General features: G+C 46.7%; 1 protein-coding gene across 1 annotated transcript in view; it reads right to left on the bottom strand.

The window, feature by feature from the left end:
• Positions 1-22,969, bottom strand: part of COL4A3 (collagen type IV alpha 3 chain) — a 127,343-nt gene that overhangs the window by 54,702 nt on the left and 49,672 nt on the right. Inside the window, exons 2-11 of the mRNA XM_036253361.1 lie at positions 10,836-10,892; positions 9,087-9,176; positions 5,859-5,903; positions 5,239-5,283; positions 4,315-4,377; positions 3,575-3,628; positions 2,485-2,511; positions 995-1,072; positions 325-387; positions 159-194 (exon numbers count right to left, since the gene is read on the bottom strand). Of these exons, the coding sequence (XP_036109254.1) occupies positions 159-194; positions 325-387; positions 995-1,072; positions 2,485-2,511; positions 3,575-3,628; positions 4,315-4,377; positions 5,239-5,283; positions 5,859-5,903; positions 9,087-9,176; positions 10,836-10,892 (558 nt within the window). The remainder of the gene's footprint in view (positions 1-158; positions 195-324; positions 388-994; positions 1,073-2,484; positions 2,512-3,574; positions 3,629-4,314; positions 4,378-5,238; positions 5,284-5,858; positions 5,904-9,086; positions 9,177-10,835; positions 10,893-22,969) is intronic.

Raw genomic sequence — 22,969 nt, 5'->3', positions numbered from 1 at the left:
GAGCTCCCGGCCACGCCCCTTCCCAGCCACGCCCCTTCCCGGCTGGGAATCCTTGTGAGGTCCTGAGCCCGGTAGTGACCCATGTGCAGAAGCAGCGGGTTGGGCTTTCACATGGATTAGGATGCTGTGGCTGATAGGACACCTGCACTGTAATTTACCTTAAGTCCTGGAGGCCCCATAGTTCCTGGTAAACCCTAAAAAAATCCACAAATTAAAATTACAGCAGGAAATGCACGAAGCCGGAAAACTGTTTTAAAAAGTTAGCTACAAATCTTTCATCAGTGAAGTGTATGGTGCCTACAGCAATGGTGACTTTGTACTCACGAAGAATCCCGGAGGGCCAGGTGGGCCGACAGGGCCGGGGAAACCTGGAAGGCCCGGTAAACCCTTTAAATTAAGAGATGAATATGAGTAAATATACTTCTCACCTAAGAACAATGTCCATTCGTGAAGGGCATTCAAACATTTTAATAATGTCTGAGGGGCATGACGCCTTCTCTTTATGGCTGCAGTTTACATAAAACCCACTTATCTAAGACCATGCACATTGTACAATAGAGCTGTTACTTGACATTACAGTTTTAAATTGTGTTCAATGGATGATACAAACCTAGCCTTGAGTTTAACAAATACAGAGGCAGCGGAACCTGACTCTTCCTTAGAGATTCTACCTTAGATTTAGGAAAGCTTGGGACACTGGGGCTTAGGAAGAGAAGAAGAGACATCTGCACAAATCATCCTTCTACATCAGCTTCTTGTGGTTTCTTATCATAGGTGAATGAGAAGAACACAAGGCGCAGGTGTAAACATAAGAAATAGGAATGTCTATTAAAAGTTCTCTGGAGAGTGGGAAAGACATAGGGAATAGAGAGAGGGAAGACCGAAGGTGGAAAGAGAGCACCCAGCACAGACAGACAGACAGACAGACAGACAGACAGACAGGTGGGGGGCACTGGACTGGCAGGGCTGTTCTCTGAGGTGCTGGTGCTTGTACCTGGAATCCTGGAGCTCCTGGCAGCCCGGGGTCACCTTTTCCATCAAGTTCTACATCTTCTCCTTCAGCAGGCTCACCCTTGAAAATGAAGTTCATCGAACAGAATCAATGTTATGTCTTCAAAACTGCTTTTCATGCCTTTTCAAGGTCATGCCACTTCAAGGACACAGGTGCTTTTCAGTGTGAATGAAAAAGGGGCTCTGTAACCACCCTGATAAGCTCCGAGGGGCCACGTGGCAGGCTTCACAAGCTCAGTGACCAAAAGTAACCACACAGGCCTGGGCCAGTGCAGCTCAGCTGGCTGGGTATCGTCCCACACATCGAAAGGTTGCCGGTGGTCAGGGCACATGCCCAGGTTGTGGGCTCGATCCCCAATAGGGGGCGTGCAGGAGGCAGCTGACAGATGTTCCACTCTCACACTGATGTTTCTCTCTCTCCCTCTCCCTTCCTCTTTCTCTAGAAATCAATACAAATGTAAAAAAAAAAAAAAAGGTAACCACACAGGATGGTCTGATCACAAATTCTGAACTGGGCAGGTCATGGTGAGTAGCCACCTCCCAGGCCTGTGGCTTCTTTAGCAAAGGCCAGTTTTTACCTTAACTGAGCTCTGCATCTAAGAGAATATACCTTTGGAAAGCCAGAGTCATTTTCTTCTCTAGACCCCCAAAGGCACACCTGCTGGCATGGGGACATGACACCACGGAATCCCACACTGTGACCTTGTTTCCCACGTGTCATCGCCACTCGTGTAGTGTTTACCATCCTGCACCCACCAGAGTGAAGAAGGATGTGTTTCTCTGTTTTGTCCAATCCTAAGGATTCCCTTGCTGTGCTTTCTCTCGCCCCCTTAATCTACCACCAGTGGATTTCATGCACCTTCCTTAAGTCCCTCCTTTGGTTCTAAATTCATAAAGGGAGCTGAAAACTAACTGCCTTCTCTGCAGGGTCTTCTCCATCCTCTGAGCGCTTACTTCTGGGCATGTCCTCGACAATTTGGCTCAAATAAACTCTCACAAAATTTTGTAAAGGTCTGGATGTTCTCTTGTGGACACCAGGGTATGCACTTAGAGAAACGGTTTGGGGGTAGGTAGTTATTCCATTTTGAAGAATTCAACGCATTTTCATATTTTCTACCATCAACCATTCACTGTGGAAGGAAAGCAGAAAGACATAGGATGATAGAGCATTTCCCAAGATACCAGAATCAGGGGCAATTCCGGATCTGGAACGTGGGGCCCCGGCCATGAGGTCAATTCTTTTCTCCTAGACTCTATTCCCTCCAAGGATGAAACAAAACTTGTATTTTTAAAGACACATTTATGATAAAAGATGGAACTTGTTCGATAGAAATGAGTATAATGCCACAATTATTGCGGTTTCTGGACTGATGATGAAATCTCATCTGTAACTTTATCTCATTATTTAGTAGGAATCCCTTTCCTATGTACAATTAGAGATTTTTCAGTAATAATACTCCACAAATGACTTACCTTTTCTCCTTTTACACCAGTGGCACCCTAGGAAAGGAAGTGGAATATGAACCACCAGATGCCAATCAAATGAACAACATCCTGCTTCTCTCTGCTACCCCAGCTCCCCGCCACTGTGACCTTCCCCTGGCTTTACCACTGCTCAAGCCACTCCCATTTGGAGGGTCTTCCCTGGGTCCCCGCCCCCGACCCAGTACCACCCCATCTCTTCATGTCATCTACACACATCCTGTTCTGTTCATCTCCACTCCTTCTCCGGTCCCCATCTGCCACCCGCCTCTGTATACCAGAAAATTCTCCCTCGCTAAGGTCTGCCATGACTTTGACATTGCCAAAATCAATGACAGACGTCAGTTCTCGTCTGACTGGACTTCTCAGCAGTGCTAGGCGGCCATCTGCCGCTCCCTCTACTGAAATGTGTTTCTCCTGGATTCCGCCAGACACACCTCCTGGTCTCCTATCACCAGGCCACTTCTTCTTTATAGGCTTATTCTCCTTGACCCAGACACTGTGTGCCGGAGCTCCCTACATCCTGGTTCTAAGCCCCCTCCTCGCTCTCACTCCTGAGTCACCCCTCCCAGAACCCTCCCCTGCCTATTACATGGCTGCACCATGTGCCTTTAAAACAAAGAAAGGGCCCTGGCCGGTCTGGCTCAGCGGTTGGAGCGTCGGCCTGCGGTACAGAGAGACCGGGGTTCGGTTCCCGCTAAGGGCACGTACCTCGGTTGCAGTTTGTCCCCGGCCCTGGTTGGTCGTGCGGGTGGCAGCCACTCGATGTGTCCCTTCACATCGATGTTTCTCTCTCTCTCTCTCTTCCTCTCTCTCCCTCCCGCTCTATCTGAACAAAAAAATGGAAAAATGTCCTCGGTTGAGGATTAAAAAAAATAAAAAATAAAAAATAAATAAAACAAAGAAAGGTCTCAAAGTGCAAACTGAACTCATAACTCATTCATTCCCCAACTCTCAGCTTAGTGTTTGCTATTGGCTGCTCCAGATATCCCCAGATGGATTTCAATGCATGGCCATTCTGGAATAAACTGCTTACATTCTACTTGATGTTTCTGATGGGGAGTTATAAATGCAAACCTACCGGGGCCCCTGGGTAGCCTGGTGTCCCCGGAAATCCTGGAAACCCTTGCTCACCCTGGAAGAAAGAACGTACAATGCTTGTCATTCTTCCTAGTTGTTCTGAAACAGCCTGTTGAGCTGTCTGCCTTGTTTCTGACTTCCAGCCCAGCAGTGGTAAATCCAGACAAAGCAACTAAGTTCCTGTGGCTACTGGGTCATGAGGCTGAAGGCCAGATAACCATGATCTTCCCTGAAAACAGGACTAGAGTCTGTTGTTTCTCAAATTATGCATAAATGGCGAAAGTCTAACTGTGCCAAGAACTTATTAATTGCTGTTTCCTTGCAACGTCAGCGATTGGTTCTTTCCTGGCCACCGCTCTGGGGAAGAGGAGCCGGCAGCCAGGAGACGAAGGAGATGAACGCACATCAGAAAGCTCAGTCCTTCTCCAAAGACACAGTTTACCTTCTAAGCTTGAGCTTCTTATTTATATACACTCACCACCTCCAATGAAAATAACCAGTTATCTCTCTGTGGGCGAATATGAGAAAACTTCCTCAAAAGCCAGCCAGAAACCAAGGCATCGGAAGAAAGGAAATAGGGAGGTTCCTGGTCCAAACATCACATTTCTGCCCTGAAGACACGGACTCTTGGTTCTGGCTAAAAGAATGTTTCAAGGAAAGTCTAGCCATGTCATTGCTGCACCTTGACTGACTCATTCAGCAGAACATTTGCTGATCATCTCCTGTGTAAGAAGTACATACCTTAGAACCATTGCATCCTGGTAGACCAGCAAGACCGTACGGTCCAGGGAGGCCTGGGAGGCCCTGCAAACAGAGCAAGTGTCAAAAAGGAGACAGAACAACCAGGCCCTGGGAGCAGGTGGAAACAGCGAGGGAGCCAAAGTGACGGGATAGAGGGGTCAATTCAGAGAGTTATTTAAATATAAATGGCTATTTAAATAATCAAGTAATAAATGTGGTCAGTTTAGAAAATAATTTAAACAAAAATCATAGCAAATAAAATGGGTTAATGAAGATAAAAAATTATCAAGTGAGATACAGATACTTTAAATAACACAGAAGGCCTTTCAATATAACAAGAAATCCCTTAACATACGTTTAAAACTGGGAGAAAGGAAAGGAAAAAGGAGAGGGTAATGCACAGAGATAACTATTTTATAATTATATGTTATTAAATAGTTCCATTCCATTCCATTCCATTCTTCTCATCTATTCTCTTCTACTCTATTCTAATCTAGGTTTTCAGGAAATACAACTTGATTTGTATGACCTACCAATTCACACTCTATCATATTATGCTATTCTACTCTGTCATTTTCATCATATAGTAAATTTATCAATACCTATTTCCTTGTGCTATTGCTTTAACAGGTTTTGTTATTTTTAAAGCAACTTATTTTTCTTTCTTGATTTTAGAGAGAGGAAGGGAGAGGGAGAGAGAGATAGCAACATTGATGAGAGACAACATCGATTGGCCGCCTCCTGCATGCCCCCCACTGGGGATTTAATCCACCACCTGGACACGTGCTGACTGGGAGTCCAACCGGTGACCACTTGGTGCCTGGGTCGATGCTCAGCCACTGAGCCACACCGGCCGAGCTGACATGTTTATTACGATGAGCTTATTTTTTATTTTTCCAGTTACACATTTTTTCCATTACTTACTGGCAGTCCGGGAGGACCCGAAAATCCTGGTAGTCCAGTTATTCCCTAAAGGTATAGGAAAGGGAAGGGTGGCAAGAAAAACACTTTTTAAATGTTCATCTTATAAACAGAAAAGTATTTACCACCCCAACAACCCCGTCCTGCCACTCTAATTGGAAACAGCTAAAAACTATTTGAAACACACAAAAAGGGTTTGACAAGCTTTGTAAACTTCACATTTATATTCATTTTTAAACGAGATGATTAAGAGTGTTTTAGGCTTTTGGGGCATAGACTTTAAAGGTATCATTTGATTATAGTACAGTGCACCAATCTCCCATGGATACTGATACGTGCATTTGTACACATTGGTGTTAACACCGCCCTGTCCAGACACAGAACATCACCCCAGATGGTTCCCGTGTCTTTTCCATCAGTTAATACCAGCCCCACAGAGTCACCAGTATTTTGACTTCTACCGTAATAGACTAATTCTACCTGTTCTCGAACTTCATCTATAGAAGTGCACCACACACAAGGTACTCCTTTGTGACGTGTATAACTTCTACGGTGCAGCCCCGCCCCCCCCCTTTTTTAAAGAATTCACCAATCAATCAGGATGGAGGGGTTGGACTACTAACCCTTACACCTTTGGGACCAGTGAGTCCTGGAAGTCCTGGACAGCCCTAGATCCAAGTGGAAAAACAAAAGAAAACAGGAAGAAAATCATTTGGCACCAAAAAAAAAAAAAAATCCATAAATGAAAGGTCCCAGTTTTATTGACACGCCAAACAGTTTTACTATTGTGATTATTTCATTGTAAACATGGGTCAGTTACTTGCTTGTTTCATTGCAGCTAAAATATTTATCAGTAAGGACAAAGAAAGTTTCATTCAAACCCTTGCCACTCAAAGTAAGGGTGTAATAATAGCATCATCTGGGAGTTGGTTAGAAAAACAGAATCTGAGGGCTCCCCACCTCCCTGAACTTTTGATTCCGAATCTGCTTTTCAACAAGATGTAGTGATGATTCCTGTTCACATTAGTGTCTGAAAAGTTCTGCTGTAAAATCCCTACTGTAGCCAGAAGGCTGCCGAGGTCTGATAAGAAGGAGGGACAGTTATGATGGTGTTTGAGAATGGCAGCCAATACTCCTGTGAGGGAGAAATCCTTTATTAACAAAATGTACCTGGCATGCAAGATAAATACCCCGCGAAGTAAGGGCTGCCTGAACCAGAGACAAACTTGCTTTGGGCGCAGAATGAACACGGTCTGAGGCCCTGCTTCTTGGAGAATAATAACCTTAAATGGATACTATTTTAACTAGGCCACCGGTGGGAAAGTTCCATTGTCCCAAAGCTGTTGTCATCATTCCTGAGAGTTTCAGTATGATTCGGTGTCTCTAATTATTTCAGAAAAGGGTTGTTACAGAGTCTTCTGAGCCTGGACTGCCAAGGCCAAAGTCACCCTTCCCTGGCGGAGGTGAAATCCCTGGCGTGGGACCATGACCTCTTCTCGCAGGATGTTCTCCGTGTTTGCAGAAGACACAGGAGGGGCTTGGGGGTTGTACTCCCCCCTTGGAGATATCCTCATGCAAAAAAAAAAAGATGTGAAAGCAAGATAGGGAGTGTATACATTTGAAAAATCTTTGGCTGAGGGGTTGATACTGTGTGCCCTGTAGCTGACGATCCTGTGTGGCTGCCTCTATAAACTGTGCTTGAACAGACGACCTCCGCGTGAACGGGGCGCGTCTGGGTTAGCTCCGCGGAATCCCCGCGCCCTGTCACTCAGGAGCACCTTGCGCTCACAGCTGCCACCTGAATGTCCTGCTGGCATCCGAAAGAAACAAGCGGAGCAGGGTGTGGGGAACCCAACGGGAGGGCAGGAGCTGGTGCTCAGCTGCTCGGAAGCACGGTGGGAGTGGAGGATTCCTGGAGGCCAAGGTGGCTCACCCCTTGGAGGGAGGCAGCGGGATGTCCGAAGGCAGAGCTGGGGTGTCCGGACTCCACACTTGTCCCCCGTGAGGACCCGGAAGGAGCGGTGGAGAAGCCGAACGCGGCCCTGCCCGGTGGGCAGGAAATGGTGGGATTCCGGAAAACACCCACCTTGGCAGCTTGACGTGGACACTGCACTGTGGGCTGAGCCTCCTGGGTTAAGGGGTTTGATTCTGGCGTCACAGACAGGCGGGTGGCGTGTAACCCAGGACGAATGACTTAGGTAATTTGAGTGTCGCTGTCCTCATCCATAAAACGGAGACGATAGTAAGAACTGTATGAAGCCCAGAGCCACGATGGTTGGAACCCCCGTGAGAGGGAAGTGAGGTACACTCGGGAACACAAGGTCCAGTGCCCACCTCGGTGTCAACTCGCGGTAAATATTGCCTTTGACGACCATGTCAGCATTCTGTACAATCTTTATGAAATTTGAAAAGACTGTGTGGAGATCAATTATGATTGTCTTTTGTAATGTCCTAGTCAGTTCATAGCTGGCTGGAGGCCAGCGGTCGGGCGGGACCATGGAGGGTGTGAGGCCCCGCTGACGCCCGGCAGGAAAGAGCCATCAGCAAGGCCAGTGGATCCGAGTGCTTCGGCAAATCCTCGGGGGCATTGTTGCAGCACAGACTTTCGGATAAAAATGTGTGATGAGCCCTGGCCGGTTTGGCTCAGCAGCTGGAGCGTCGGCCCGTGGTCCAGAGAGACCCCGGTTCGGTTCCGCTAAGGGCATGTACCTCGGTTGCAGTTTGTCCCCGGTCCTGGCTGGGTCGTGCGGGTGGTAGCCACTCGATGTGTCCCTTTCACGTCGATGTTTCTCTCTCTCTCTCTCCCTCCCACTCTATTTGAACAAATAATGGGGGGGGGGGATGTGTGATGAGTGGAGTGTGAAGGGCGGTAGGCTCTGGTCGGGACCTTCAGGTCCCTGCTGTTTAAAGGGTCACCTGCGAAAGAGGAGCCCGAGAAAGACGAGACAGGCAGGAAACAAGAAGAGAATCTGAGAAAGAAGGATTCCAGAAACAAAGACTGGGTTTCAAGGAGAGGAGAGTTTTCCCTCCACGATCTCTGAAACAAAGCAGAGGGGTTCAGGTCAGAAGAAGACACAGAAGCATCTACTGGCACTGGCCACTGGTAGGTCATAGGGGATCTCTGCAGGAGTGTTCCAGGAGAGAATAGAAGGTAAATTAGCATCTGCTGAGGAGTCAATAGGAGAAGAACGAGAGCCAGCACTTTTAGCAATTTTTTTTGGTACGTGCCCCTAGCAGGAACTGAACCCGGGACTCTGGTCCGCAGGCTAATGCTCCAACCGCTGAGCCAAACCGGCCAGGGCTGTTTAGCGATTTTTCAAAGAAGTTGGACAGAGAAAGGAAAGGCAGGGGAAGGATGGCAATCCTTTGGTATTAGGAACTGCAAGATCTCAAGGGAGTTTTATATTAATATCTGGAAATATTGGTATGTGTAAGGACTGGAAGAAAAAAGCCAACATCAAAAGAACAGAATGTCCCAAGACAAAGGCAATACCTCTTGAAACAAGGCCACACTTGTAATCCTAGTGAGCAGAATACAGGTGGGTGGATTGGTCCTGAACAGAAGGTGAAAAGAACTCCCCATTCTGTGTAGGAGAAAAGAAGGCAGGGCCCATGCAGGTGCAGGGCTGTGTGGACTGGGGAGGAGGAGGGAGCTGAGTAGGGGACTTGAGGATAAGAAGAATCATTTGCGATGGTCTAGGAACGGGAGGCTGATGTGAGGGGGCGCAGGAACTTGCCACACCCTCCAATAGGCTATGATGGGGAATTCTCTCCATGTCCTCAGCAGCCCAGCAGTAGGCACAAAAAAGCTTGGGTGGACTGAGGATTCCTCAGCCTCACAGCTGACGTACCTTGGGTCCCTGTGGTCCAGGCGAGCCTTCAGGACCCGAGAATCCCTTCTGGCCAGGAGATCCAGGGGGCCCGGGAAAACCTCTCTCACCCTATTAAAACCAAAACAATATGAAAAAGACACAGAACAGAAACTCTTCACAACATACATAGCTTTAACCATTGTTGTTGTTTTTTATGACTTGATAATATTTTGCATATTTTCCCCCTTAGTTGTACACAAACTTAGCCTTCAGCAGTGAGTGTAGCAGGAATTGGAAAGCTTTGCCGGCTGTTGGCATTTTTCTACAGGCCCTTGATCTATAAGAACTTGCTCCCTGATGGCAGAGCTCACAGAGCAGGGAGAAAGGACAAAATCCAGAACGGAGGGGAAACCAGAGAGAAAAGTGCGTCAGTGGAGTGTGTTTGCTGGGAGGTGGAGGGAGCCAGGAGAGGGCGCTCCGATGGGTTTGGGAGTGTGCAGCTGCTCTGTAGCTGGAAAAGAACAGCACGCAGGCTGTGGGGCTCAGTCCTTTCTGGATCCCACAGGAATTAGTAAATCAATCTGATATCTGCATAGGAGATACAGGAGCGATAGCAACTGTGGCATAAATGTCCAGTGTGGGCTAATGTTTTTTTTTTTTTAAAGAATCGGATGATATTATGGGAAAGTCCCTAGTAATGTGTGACATGGTTCTCTACCAACAAAGATCTTCCCATGGACGTGGAACCTGGAATTTCTCTTTAACAGGTTAGGCTACCAGTTGATTCAGTTATATTATTGGCAGATTAAAGATCAAGTCAGCGTACACACACCCAATAAAAAGAGAAATAAAAGAATTTGCTAAACTCCACTCAGTGCTCAGGTACCTTCACACATCCCAGAATAGCATCTTGCACATAGTAGGGACACAACAGTGCTTCTTGAATGTGAGAATGAATTACAGCTTTCCGACATGGATCTGAGTTTACTATATTAATGGCTTCTGGGGTGGGGGGTGAGGAGCACTAAATCAAACTACACATGAATTTTGGAATAATTTAAAGTAAATATAATGATAACTATTATAATAAGCATATAAATTATATGGAAATTATTTTGTCTAAAGAGCTGAAAATATGTTTTTTTACAAATACTTGTAAGCAGCCACCTTTCAATGTTGTTAGGTAATCATTTGTGTGTCTGAGGAAAGGGTTTTGTAAACAAAGACAAAACTTTAGTTCTGCCTCTGTCTTAATGATCACAAATTGCAAGTTAATGGAGCGAATGAATGAGATTTCACGGCATCCTTTTTTTTTTTTTTTTTTTTCTCCCTTGAATTCTGCAATGGAGCCACTTGGCTCCATGTCTGCAACTAACTAGAGTGCTGCTATAGAATTCTTCCACTAGGGGGCGCGCCTGCACCAGCGCCTCAGGACTTCAAATGTGAGCGTTTGTTTCCATGTTTATTTTATGTCAAAGTGAGTGAATCAAGTTATTTCCAGTTGTTCTCTCGTGTTTGGCAACATTGTAACTAGAGTATACATAAACTTTCTTTTTTGCTAACTTGCTCTTCTTTACAGGCCAAGAGAGTTAAAATAACTGCCAGTACTTACATAAGTTATCTCAAGCCTCAATTTTTGGTTTTCAGGTTAATGTTTATATACAGTAACTATGACATTGGATTTGGGGACTGGAATACTGCTGATCTTCCTGCTCTCAATGAAAGGAGAGTGTGAATTTCTGGATGAGCTCCGTGGAGAGAAGCCGCGGAATGAAGCTTTATTTTTACCTTGTCCCCTTTGGTCCCACCGCAGAAGCACTGGCCTTTGTCCGTGCAGAAGCAGCCCTAGGAAGAGGGAAAGAGAGAGGGTTTGTGGAAAAACAGCACAGTAAGTCCCAACTGACCGGGCAAAAGCAAACATCGTTTTCGGTTCTTGGACCACTGAACACTCATCATTAGGAGTGATGAGGTCCTGTGGTGATGTAGCAATAGAAACAGAGTAGATAAGGGGGCAGCTGCTGCCTATAGAACTGTCAGGTGCACGTACATTTTTCTCATTGTATTTAAGAATTTTGAGAATTTTAAGAAATTTATTTATGGAAAAAAGTCATCTGTCCTTGTTTTTGCTGCACAATGTCTAGTTGAACCATACGAAATTGCCATTGTGGGTAGAGCGTGTTGTGATGTTGGCAAATGTAAGTTCAGCATCGTGTACACATGGGTATTTGTGTATATCAATTGGTGACATCTCCTATAGGTGATCTAAGGCTTTCTTTTCTTTAAATAATTCAAGACTGAGAAAAGATGAGCCGGGCCAGTGTGACTCAGTGTTCGAGTGTCGACCCTGCACCAAGAGGTCGCCAGTTCGATTTTCAGTCAGGGCACATGCCCAGGCTGTGGGCCTGATCCCCAGTGGGGGTACGCAGGAGGCGGTCAGTCGATGTTCTCTCTCATCGATGTTTCCCCCTCTCTCTCCCCCTCTCCCTTCCTCTCTAAAAATCAATAAAACAAAGAAAAAAATAAAGAGAACAGATGAATTCACTAATGCCAATACCAAAAAACAAAGACTTATTAAAAAACAAAGACTGAGCTGTGAGCTTGCAGCGCTCACCTGTCTGACTAGTCGCTGGGACACACTGCCTCCGCTTTCACGCGTGTCCATGTGCCAGCCCCGTGACGGCCAGCAGGGGAGCGAGAAGAGGAATAACTTCAGACAGTGGGTTTAAAATTTGTTTTGACACACATTCTATGATTACATATTTATTTTTCTTCTTTGGGTTAATATTAACGGAAAATGCATTCTCTCCTCTCCCCCCCCAAAAAAACATTAGTTGATGGCAGAGGCTGGGCAAGGGTAGGAGATGTGCTGGCTGGTAGGAAAAATAAAAAGAAATGGCCTCAGATAGCTCCACAGTGGGGACCTTATTTGTGCAATCAAAATCAAAATGCACAATCAAAAATATCTGTAATTGAACATATCTCCTGAGCCTAGAGCACTGGCCATGCCATCATTCAATAAAAGTAATTTCGGACGCTTGATCCTCATCACATATACATACATCACAATTTACATGAATGGAGACCAACTGACTGAAAAGAAAAGTCCGCATTTTCCCCAAGGTTCGGATAGTTGATATTTTTTATAAAACCGCGTTTTCCCAGTTTTCCTCCTGGGGGGTCATTAAGCCCTGTCTGACTTAATTATTTTAATCTTGTCTTTCTAGATGTTAAAACTCTAATGTTCATTTCAATCACATATTTAAGCACATTAAAATTTCTAAAATGAGATACCAATGCAGGATGCTAGTATACCAACATGTACCAAAGCAGCCAGTAGTTCCTAAAGTGTGGATCTCCCAACCACCGGCAGCAGCATCACCCGGATGTCTGTCAGAAACGCAAATTCTCGGCCCCACCCCAGACCCTGGGCGTGGGTCTCAGCCATCTGCTTGAACAGCCCTGGGTGATTCTGATAACAGGGCCCTATACTAACACCTAAAACGTAGTCTGTAGCGTAGAGCAAATTCTCTAAAGTCTTCTGAACACTAGATCATTCAAGACACCAATTTGCACAGCTGTTTGTTTGTTTGTTTGTTTGTTTGTTTGTTTGTGATGCCCTCGCCCCTGTCATTCCAACAAGAAAGGCAGGCTTCTGTCCTCACTCCAGGGGGGCTTCTGTCACTGACTGAAAACAACAGCTTCTGAAAGACAAGACTGTCCCTGGCTTTTGTTTCTGGAATGTGAGGACCTGCGGAAGGTTTCCCAGAGGGTAGAGAGACCCAGAGGATGTGTGTGAGACTCTGCTTGTGAATTCCCTCCTTCCTGGGGTTGGCTTCCCATCACCACCCACAGTGACTTTGCTTCTCCTTTTTTGTCATCAAAACCAAGGTTCCTGATTTTTTTTTTTCATTATTATCCTTCCGTTTGGGTCTTGAACATTTAGGGGTAACATATTTAGCTTCTATGTGTCATTTGATTTTACTGTTTTCACAGTAGGGAGGAAGCTCCCACATCCATTTGATGGTTCAGAGTTAGTGGTTGGTTAGTTGAAAGGAGGGATCAGACACAACGAACAAGAAATGGATACATGAACCTTTTAGACATTTCATTTGAACTTGAAACATAGATGCACACCAACTCTTCGATCTTGGAAGATAGACCCGCGTCTTTCTTTGGGAAAGGGTCTACTGTGCGGAGCTCATTCTGTCTGTCTTGCCCAAGGCACTGTCAACGATTTCTGGTTTTGGTTTCTCTGAAACAGGCCAATTGCTTAAAGATGCTCATGGAACAGTCTGCGAATGGTATCCTTCTACATGTTAATCCGTGTTTTCCTCTAACTTTTTAAATATTATCTTAGCTATGCTTAATCAAATAGCTTTTCTATTAATTTTATTTTATCAAATCTTCTGACCGACCTTCACAGAAACACATTTCCTGATGCATTCTTCTTTAACTAGTTTGTTATTTAATATTTAAGTAAATTCCTTTGTTACAATAAGAAGGGCAGAAACAACAAACTCTTGGCAATCATAAAACACCAGCAGTGGAACCAACGTGCCCTTGGAGAAGCCCATGGCATCAAGTGGGCGGCATTGGTCCCGTGCCCAGCCCTCTGCAGTATCACACAGGCCGCATTGGTCCCGTGCCCGGCCCTCTGCAGTATCACACAGGCCACATTGGTCCTGTGCCCAGCCCACTGCGGTATCACACGGGCTGCACTGGTCCTGTGCCCGGCCCCCTGCAGTATCACACGGGCTGCACTGGTCCCGTGCCCAGCCCACTGCAGTATCACACGGGCTGCACTGGTCTTGTGCCCGGCCCCCTGCAGTATCACACGGGCCTGTGTGATACTGCAGAGGGCTGGGCACGGGACCAATGTGGCCTGTGTGATACTGCAGAGGGCCGGGCACGGGACCAGTGTGACCTGTGTGATACCGCAGCGGGCTGGGCACGGGACCAGTGCGGTGTGTGATACCGCAAACAGCTGGCCGCCGGGCCGTGTGAAATGAATCACGTCACCGTTTATGGACAGTGATGACAGTAGCCCCACACCGGAAATATTAATTTATCTGAAGTAGGCTCTTTTCCTAATAAAATTTTAAACTTACAAAGGTGTTTCAATAATTCAGTAATTCAAATAGATTATTTGGCCCAAAGATTCAGTGGCCATAGTTTCATTTTTATTGATTTTGACCCACTTTTTTGGGACCCATTTTTGAAGCACCATGAATATAAATAGAATATAAAAACCCATTAATTACTATTCACGTGCTAAGTCCATTAAAAACCGATACTGGCCAAATGACATAACTATTTAGAAGGCATAACTAATGGATATTTCTTAAGCAACACTTTTATGATTTTTCCTCTTCAAACAATAAAATACCTCCTAGTTTCCATATTCCTTCAGGAAGTAAGAAATCATTTGTCATGAACAGAAAGCTCTTAATAATGTGTTTATGTGCTGACCATTAACACATCAGGAAGTTATGGGGATGTTTTAGCACGTTAGCATATTAAACAGTTAAACGTGTACAAATCATTTTTTAACAGTCACACTTATTTTTTACGACAACCTCACTTAAAATGCAAAATAAATTTTAATAGTAGAGACTTTTAAAAGGTTCAGAAATCACAGGCTTTGGGCCAGGTCTGTGGAGGGTCGATTCCCAGGTTTCCTGCTGCTAAGTAGAGCTCGTGACAAATTACTTAATCCTTCCACATCACCACACCTGTAAAGGAAGATGTGATGCTCCATCTCTCCCTCTCGTCGTTTTGTGAGGAGGCTCTGAGGGCTGTCACAGGGCTCTGCAGACTGAGTGCCCTGCATTGAGTAAGAGCCTGGGTCGCTGGGGCCTCCTCTCTCCCTCATTGCTGCAATCCCTCTGCCAAAGAGCATGCACGCTACTGTCTGACCCTTTCTTCAGTCAGGCTGAACTCGCCAGTCTTCCCTGACATCTCCTCCTCGGGGTTGCCCAGTGCCAGCGAACCGGCCCCCATTCGAAGGTCCATGGTGAGCCAGCCTGAGTACTTTGGTTCAATTACAAATGTATTAACTACAGATAGTACTCTTGGAGTTTATGAAATATATTAGTCAATTAATCAAATATTATATGTACATGAGCACACACACAATTTATTTGCTTAATAAAATATTGGTTTGAGACCCCAATGGTACTCGATGCTCGTGAGTGAAAAGTGCCACCCGGCCGGTGTGGCTCAGTGGTTGAGCATCGACTCAACCAAGAGGTCGCCAGTTCAATTCCCAGTCAGGGCATATGCCTGGGTTGTGGGACCAATCTCCAGTGGGGGCATGCAGGAGGTGGCCAATTGATGTTCTTTCTCATTGATATCTCTATCTCTCTCCCTCTCCCTTCCTCTCTCTCTAAAATCAATAAAGAAAAATTATTTAAAAATAAATAAATAAAAAGTGCCAATCAAATAGATTTTACAAAGGCATCAGGCACTTACGGGAATGGCACTCAGTTGTCTTTTGCACTTTTCTCTTTGTCTCAACTCTTGTTGTGCTCTTGGAGGGCCATGTGTCACCTGCACGTTGACAGGTCAGTGTGGTAGAGGGGAAAGAATGTATGCACCCCTGTGTTCGTAGCACTATCTACAAGAGCTAAGATCTGGAAACAGCCCACGGGCCCATTAGTAGACAAGTGGATAAAAAAGCTATGGTACATGTACACAATAGAGTACTATGCAGCTATAGAAAGAGAGATCTCTTACCCTTTGAGGCAACATGGAGAGGCCTGGAGAGCATTATACTCAGTGAAATAAGCCAATCAGAGTAAGACAAATACCACATGATCTCACTTATTTGTGGAGTATAATGAACAAAATAAGCTGATGAGCAAAACAGATTCAGAGACATGGAAGTAGGAACAGACTGACAAACCGCAGAGGGAAGGGGGGGGGGGGCAGGAAGAGATAAACGAAAGAACTTACATGCATACACACACAACCTATGGGCACAGACAGCAGTGCCGGGAAGGGGGTGGAGTGGGAGCAGGGGGGACGGAGTCAGCGGGGCAAAAAGGAGGGACATCTGTAATACTTTCAACTATAAAGATAAAAATATATGGAAGAGGGGTTAAGGGCAGACTTCCTGCGCCTAAATTCCAGCTCTGCCAAGTCACCTGTGTGACTTGAAGTGATGTCCAGCTTCCATACCTGTAAAATGGGGTCACACGGGTTAGCCCTGGTACTTAGACAAGTACATAGGATGCTCCTGAGGGCTGGGAAGGAAGCCAGAGTCTGTAACCCCGCAACAGGCCTGTTTGACATAAAAATGGCTTTGAGCTGGAGGCAGGTAAGAAGCAGTAAATGCAGAAAAAGCCCCTTCTTTTCGCCTAAAGGCAGGAAATAAATTCTCCTTTTTCTGGAGACAGACTCTTCGCCCAGAGATGGCACCAGGAAGATCTGCCAACGAAGCCTGGCAAACTCACCCTCTCCTCCTAGTTACGCCTTTACCATCTCCCAGCCCAACCTTCTGTCTGGCCAGACCTTCCCACGTGATTGTCTCCTTGTCCAAGAGGTCGCAAAGCTTCCCGCCCTGCTCACCTCGTGGCCTCTTCGTTCTCACGGGAAGGCTCCCGGGCACATGGAAAACTGTGTGTTTGCAGTGCCCGCGGTGGCCCCGCTCTCTCTCTGAACGGAACCGACGCAGGGACACCCCTTCTTCCAGCCTCGAGCACCCTCCCACCTCCTCTCCAGGCACCACCGTCAGGACCACTGCAGCCTCCGAGACCAGCCAACGCCGGGTTTTCACCTTAACTCCTACTGCCCAACCACCATGAGCCCCAACTTCGTCAGAGCATTCCCCCCAGATGGAGGCCCCGTCAACTGCCGGGCCAACCTGCATCTGCGGGCCTCCCGCCCCCGCCTCTCTCCGGCCCGTTTCCACCCCAGCTGTGGTCTGGGGGCTGGGCCGCCTCTCCCCGAGCTGGCGGGGGAGAAGTTGAGGGCGCCCAGAGCCTCTTCAGGAGGCAAAACCAGCCTGGTGGTCACCTGCTCTCCCAGGACTGCAGAAGCCGTCCCGGGATGCGTGGGGTGACCCTCAGGCCGCCGTGGCTGCCGCCGTGGCCTTGGAGAGGGGCCTCAGCCAGGCCCTTTGGGACCTGCACGCCCTGGGTTCTACCCACAAGGACCCTCAGCTCTGTGACTTCCTGCAGAACCACTTCCTGGGTGAGAGGTGAACCCCATCAAGAAGATGGGCAACACCTGACACCTCCGCAGGCTGGCGGCCCCCAGGCTGGGCTGGGCGAGCGTCTCTCCTAAAGGCTCCCCTCAAGCACGACCAGGAGCCTGTGGGGCCCAGAGGCCTTTGGGGACCCTCTGCACCCCCTGGTGTCTGGCTGCTGCCTGAGCCTCTCCCTGAAACCACCAGGCATCCTTTTCACCAGCTGGAGCCCTCTCCATGCATCGGACCAAATGGCTTTTTGCAGAAAGAAAAAAAAGTTATGTGCTTTTCTCCTGTTAATCTGACTTTGTCTTTGTATTTCAGGCCAGCCGGGGACCCTACGAGGGTGGAGCAAAACTGTTTCCTCACCCACAGCTGCTACTGTGGGCCGCCAACGTGAGCTGTTACTAACTTATTAACTTAATATCGCTGTTTGACCGCTCAGGAGTTGAGGTTCATGATGCTGGCTAGACTGCAGGGAGGAGCCTGTCTCACAGTTCTTCAGAGCGCTGGCCGGCAGGGGAAACGTACCCTTCTATTCCTAAAACTAATAAACGATCTAATTATGCTCACACGTCTAATTGTTCACGAATAGGCCAGGAAATAATCTCTGGATAATTTTAGACATTGCCCTTTCTGCGCACAGAGCAGCCTGTGCCCAGCGTCCGTGCAGTCTCCTGCCCTCTGCCCAGTCTCCCCCCCGACGCCCAGCCCAGCCAGCCCAGCCCGCTCGCTGAGCATAAGAGGAAGTTGGCAACACTCAAAGCTGGTTAACACTCTACTGAGCAGGTCTGTTGATTTTGCAATATAATTATTGACCCTCTGCCCAGCCAATAGCCGGAGGCGAACGTTTTTGTGTGTGAAAAGAAGAGCTACCAAGGGCGGCCGCTGTGTCGCACAGATGCCAGGGTGGCTCTCTGCGGGGCCCTCCACCCGTGTCTGAGCCTTGGCAATACGGCCTCCAGTGCAGAAGGGTGCCACCCGTGTGCTGCTCTCGAGGTGGCCCTTCTTCCCCACCCAGAGCCCCTGTCCCCACACTTGGATGTCACAGAACCCTCACTGCAGCCGCCACGTCCTGCCTTTCAACTCCTGTCCACAGAGACGTCACCAGTCTAGACATCTAAGCCAGCCACCCGTTTTTCATTTTTCTGGACAATGGCAAGCACGCAGATGACTGGCGCCGACAAAGAAGGTACCATCAGAGGTCTCTGCTGCATTTGGGAATGAACAACCCGTTGAGGAGGTTGCGCCCATCTTACGTAATGCAGTGAGTGGTACTTGTATCTGTAGTCGTGAGCTCCGGGTTCTTACTTCTGTTTTTGCCCTGAAAGGTTTTGAGCCCAATAGGACTAAAAGGCCTTCACCACTCCTGGGAGGTTAAGAGACTCCTCAGGATCCCATAAGCAGAACGGGTACTAGAATGACGGCGAGAGTTAACACGTTCGGAGCTCTGACTGCATGGGCACGGCTCAGGCTCTCTGCCCTGTGCATGATCTCACTTACACCTGGTAACACTTCTGGGAGCTGGGGACTGTTATTAGCCCATTTTACAGGTGAGAAAACTGGGATCTCAAGAGGCTTGAGGTAGGAGGGAACGCGGCTGCGGGATCTGAACCCAGGCCGTTTGACCCAGAAACACATCTCACCCACTGGGCTGTGTTTCATCACTGATGGCTCTGTGGGCTGCCAAGGCACCTGGGGCGTTGGGGGTTCACATCCCCCCCCCTCACTGTCCCGGTGATGTGGCGCAGTGTCCCGGGATAAACAACTCGGTTGCCATGAAATCAGCTGTGGAAGTCAGGAGTCGACAGGCGGCAGCCGCAGGCCAAACCCAGTCCGCCTGCTGTGTGTTTCTTACTGCTTGTGAGCTAGCAATGGTTTTGATATTTTCAAAGAAGAAAGGAAATGTTGTAACATGTGAAAACTATATAAACTTCAAATGCCGGTGTCTATAAAGTGTTGTATCTCATCACTGGACATGGGGGTGATTTGTTTTCTCTCTTGTCCCATCCTCGAGTTTGCCTCTTGGCCCACAAAGCCTAAACGAGTCACCATCGGGCCCCTGACAGAAACAGCTGGTCAACCCCTGATGTAAGTCACCTTGATTATATTTTTTTGTGGTGACATAAGTCACATTTTAAAAACTGAGGCAGACACTGAAGAAGAGATCAGCTCTGAGCTCCAGCTAGGGGATGGTCCTCCACCTCGAACTGCGGATGGGACCCTCTTTTCCTCCTACCCTCCTGTATCTGCTTCCTCCTCCCACCACGCGTTAGTCCAGAGTCTGTTGTGGGGAGGGCATAGATAACGCAGTTTGGGGATTGTAAGAACCTGGAAGATCATCTAATCCAAAAATTCCTAATATCTTGAACTTCAAAGTGCAGGAAAAAAAATTAAAAAATGGAGACCAGCATAGAATTATCTTATTTATATTTTGCTGTGAAGGGCAGTGACCACCTCCAAACACAACCCACAGTGGATTCGTCATCTACTGTCATCATTATTGCGTAAGAAAAAGACTAAAGCATTTTAAAGGAAGCAAGTCAATGCTCGCAAAACACAAGAGGCTCCTTTAAAACGAGAGCAAGCAGCTTTTATTTAATAAACAAGCTCTACACTGGTCTTACTTTTCTCATTTGCCTCGATGTGGTGAAAGTCTGCACTGGTGGACACAGGCGTGACTTTGAGAAGCACTAAACTACCCACGATGCCCCTATCTTCTGCCCCAGTCCCTTCTGGTCCGCCACCATCTACTGAGTGACCTGTTGCTTCTCTTTGAGAGGGGCCAGCAAGCTAGTGTCATATAGATTAATGTATGTTAACCATTCATGTTTTTTAAAATCTGCCCTGTGCCCTGGCCAGTTTGGCTCAGCAGTTAGAACATTGGCCTGCGGTCCGGAGAGACCCGGGTTCGGTTCCCGCTAAGGGCACGTACTTCGGTTGCAGTTTGTCCCCAGCCCTGGTTGGTCGTGTGGGTAGCAGCCACTCAATGTGTCCCTTCATGTCGATGTTTCTCACTCTCTCTCCCTCCCACTCTATCTGTACAAAAATGGAAAAATATCCTGGGGTGAGGATAAAAAAAAAAAAAAGACACTGTGATGTTCGCTCTCTCTCTTGGATTACTTGCTCTAGGAAGCTAGCTGCCTGTCTGTCAGGTCAAGGCCTTATGAAGAGACCAATGTATCGAGGAACTGAGGTCCCCAGCAACAGTCCTGCAAATGGGCTATGTAGCAAGCTATCCTTCAACCCCATCAAGCCTTAGATGGCTGCCGCCCAACCTACAGCTTGCCTGCAACTCCTTGAGACACCTCGAGATAGCACTGCCCAGCTAAGCAGCTCCCAGATCCCCACTCCTCAGAAAACGCCTGAGATCATAAATATTTGCTGCTTTAACTGCAAATTTTGGGGGTAAGTTTTTGCAGTAATAAATAATTCAGGGGACCAAGAATAAAAAGTTTGATGACAATGATGAAAAGGAAATTCAGGAAATTTTCCCAGAAAATAGGACTAAAGGAAAAGAGATAAACAATCAGAAAGAAGAGCTAAGTAGGTTTGGGGATCAACCCAGAATGTCCAGTGAGTGACCAATAGAAGTTTCAGAAAAACAATGAAGAGCAGACAGAGGAGAAAACGATCAAAGAAATAATACAAGACACAGCTTTCTAAGGTGAGTAAGTCAAATGTTCAGACTGACAGAGCCCATTAAATGTCCTCCTGTCTCAAACACGAATCGGAGGCACATTACCATGACATTCCAGAACCCTGGGGACAAAGATCCTAGAAGTAAGCAACAAGAGTCACATACAAAGGGCTTGGGATGCAAATGGACTTGGATGTGTCAACTGTAATACCTCAGGGAGATATCACAGGAGGCCTTTAGAATCTAAGGGAAATGGATCTTCAACCCAGACTGGATACTCACCAGCTGATACAGTAACTGTGAGGAAAGAGACATTTTTAGACAGGTAATGAATCGAAGCTATTACCTTACAGGCGCTCATTCATAGAAAACTACTGGAGGATGTGCTCCAACAAAAAGGGAACTAGACCAAGAAAGGGAAGGGCATGGCATCCAAGAGAGACTAACTCAGGATGACTGTTTCAGGAGGACATCGTACAGTGACCCTGATAGGAGCCCCCTGAGGACACCAAGAAAATAAGAAAGCGCCTGACGCGTGTGGCAGTACTAAATTTTAAACTTCAGGAGATACAAAAGTTTGTCCAAGAAACTCTACAAGCATAAAAAGTAGTGGCTCAGTAGTGAACAAACTTCCATAATCATGCACTCATGATTTCACCAAAAGTTAGGATAGAAGCCTGTTGGCAAAGTTTGAGAAAAAGGAGGGTCCCAGAAGTCCTCACCTACCAGTCCTCACCTACCAAACTGCAAATCAGTCTGTACGTAATGTTCAATGGAAAATTGGGAAATAGCTTCATAAGCCTGTTTTTCAGAAATATGGAGGTCAATAATGGAAAAAAGAGCCACAGGAGTTGAAAATGGTAATCTCTTTGGAGAGGCAATTGGGAGATAAAGCCAGGAGAGGGACATTGTTTTTATTCTGTCTTTAATTGTGCAAGTATTTTATTATTTTTTAAATAATAATAGTAGTTTATTTTTTACTACCTGTCTACTTTACTAAAAATGAACAATAGGAAAAAAAACTCATCCAGAACAATCAAAAAGAAAGTTCATCTCAAGAGCAGAAAATTTCCTGTTTTTACATCGTAAGTCCTACGATGTATTATTTTCTCAAACTAAGTTCATCTGAAGTGATGTTTTCCTCCGATTTGGAAAACTACCAATTGAGTGTTGACTTCCTGGTAGAAAAAAAGTACAGTAAGAATAAACATAGGAAAATTTTAAAGAAAAGTGATTCAGGCCTTTGATGAAAAAAACAAAGCAAAACAAAACCTGAGGCTGACACTTCTTTGCAGACAGAGGAAAATCCGGGAGGTCGCCTGAGCTCCCACTGGCTGCACCTTCTCCGTCGTCAAAACCAGAGAAGATGAAGGCCAGAGGCCCTAGGGTTCATCTGCCTTTTACTGATTCCGAGCTTGGTCCAGATTTTCTGTGGAGCCTGGAATTTCTCATTGTCCCTTGAGCAGATGAGCTGACTGCAGTTAGGAGACACTTGGCCAGACTGGACAGCCAGGGTCCAATAACCTGGGAGCTTCGTCTCAGGGGCCATCACCTTAGAGTAGAGTGATATTTGTGGCCAAATTGGGCTCTGGGTCACTCCCTGGTTGCGGCTGGTCACCACTGTGAAGCGATCTCCCTAATGGAGGTCAGTAGATGTCGTTCCAGTTCACGCTGATCGGGGCTGGACATAAGTCAGCAAATCAGGAATGAAACTCTATAAGGAAGAAGGCAATCTGATACCCTGAATTTGCTTTTTTTAAATGTATGCTAGAAACGTTTGGGGCGGCTTTGCTGCTTTGGTGATGATTAACACACTTCTTGGATGACACCAGTTCAAATCAAATTGGGATGAAGAAAACGCTCCCTCGTTAGTTTCATGGCATTCCAGTAGAAATTTAGGTTCTCAACTTTCAGTATCCATTAATTTCCTGCGGCCCCTGGTAATCTTACTTTTCCAGAGAGCAGGTGTGAGGGCCCGGAATCTGTGTTTGAAAAGGAGATTGAGACTCTTTTGTGCAGCGAGCATTAGTCAGGAACTAAGACTGGCCTACAAAGCTATTATATTAACCTTGGTGGTATGTACGAAATAAGAAA

Source organism: Molossus molossus, unplaced genomic scaffold (assembly GCF_014108415.1).
Source record: "Molossus molossus isolate mMolMol1 unplaced genomic scaffold, mMolMol1.p scaffold_m16_p_11, whole genome shotgun sequence".
In the NCBI taxonomy this organism is placed as follows: Eukaryota; Metazoa; Chordata; class Mammalia; order Chiroptera; family Molossidae; genus Molossus; species Molossus molossus.
Note: the sequence above shows the minus strand (reverse complement) of the source record. Positions and strands in the feature narration are given on the sequence as shown.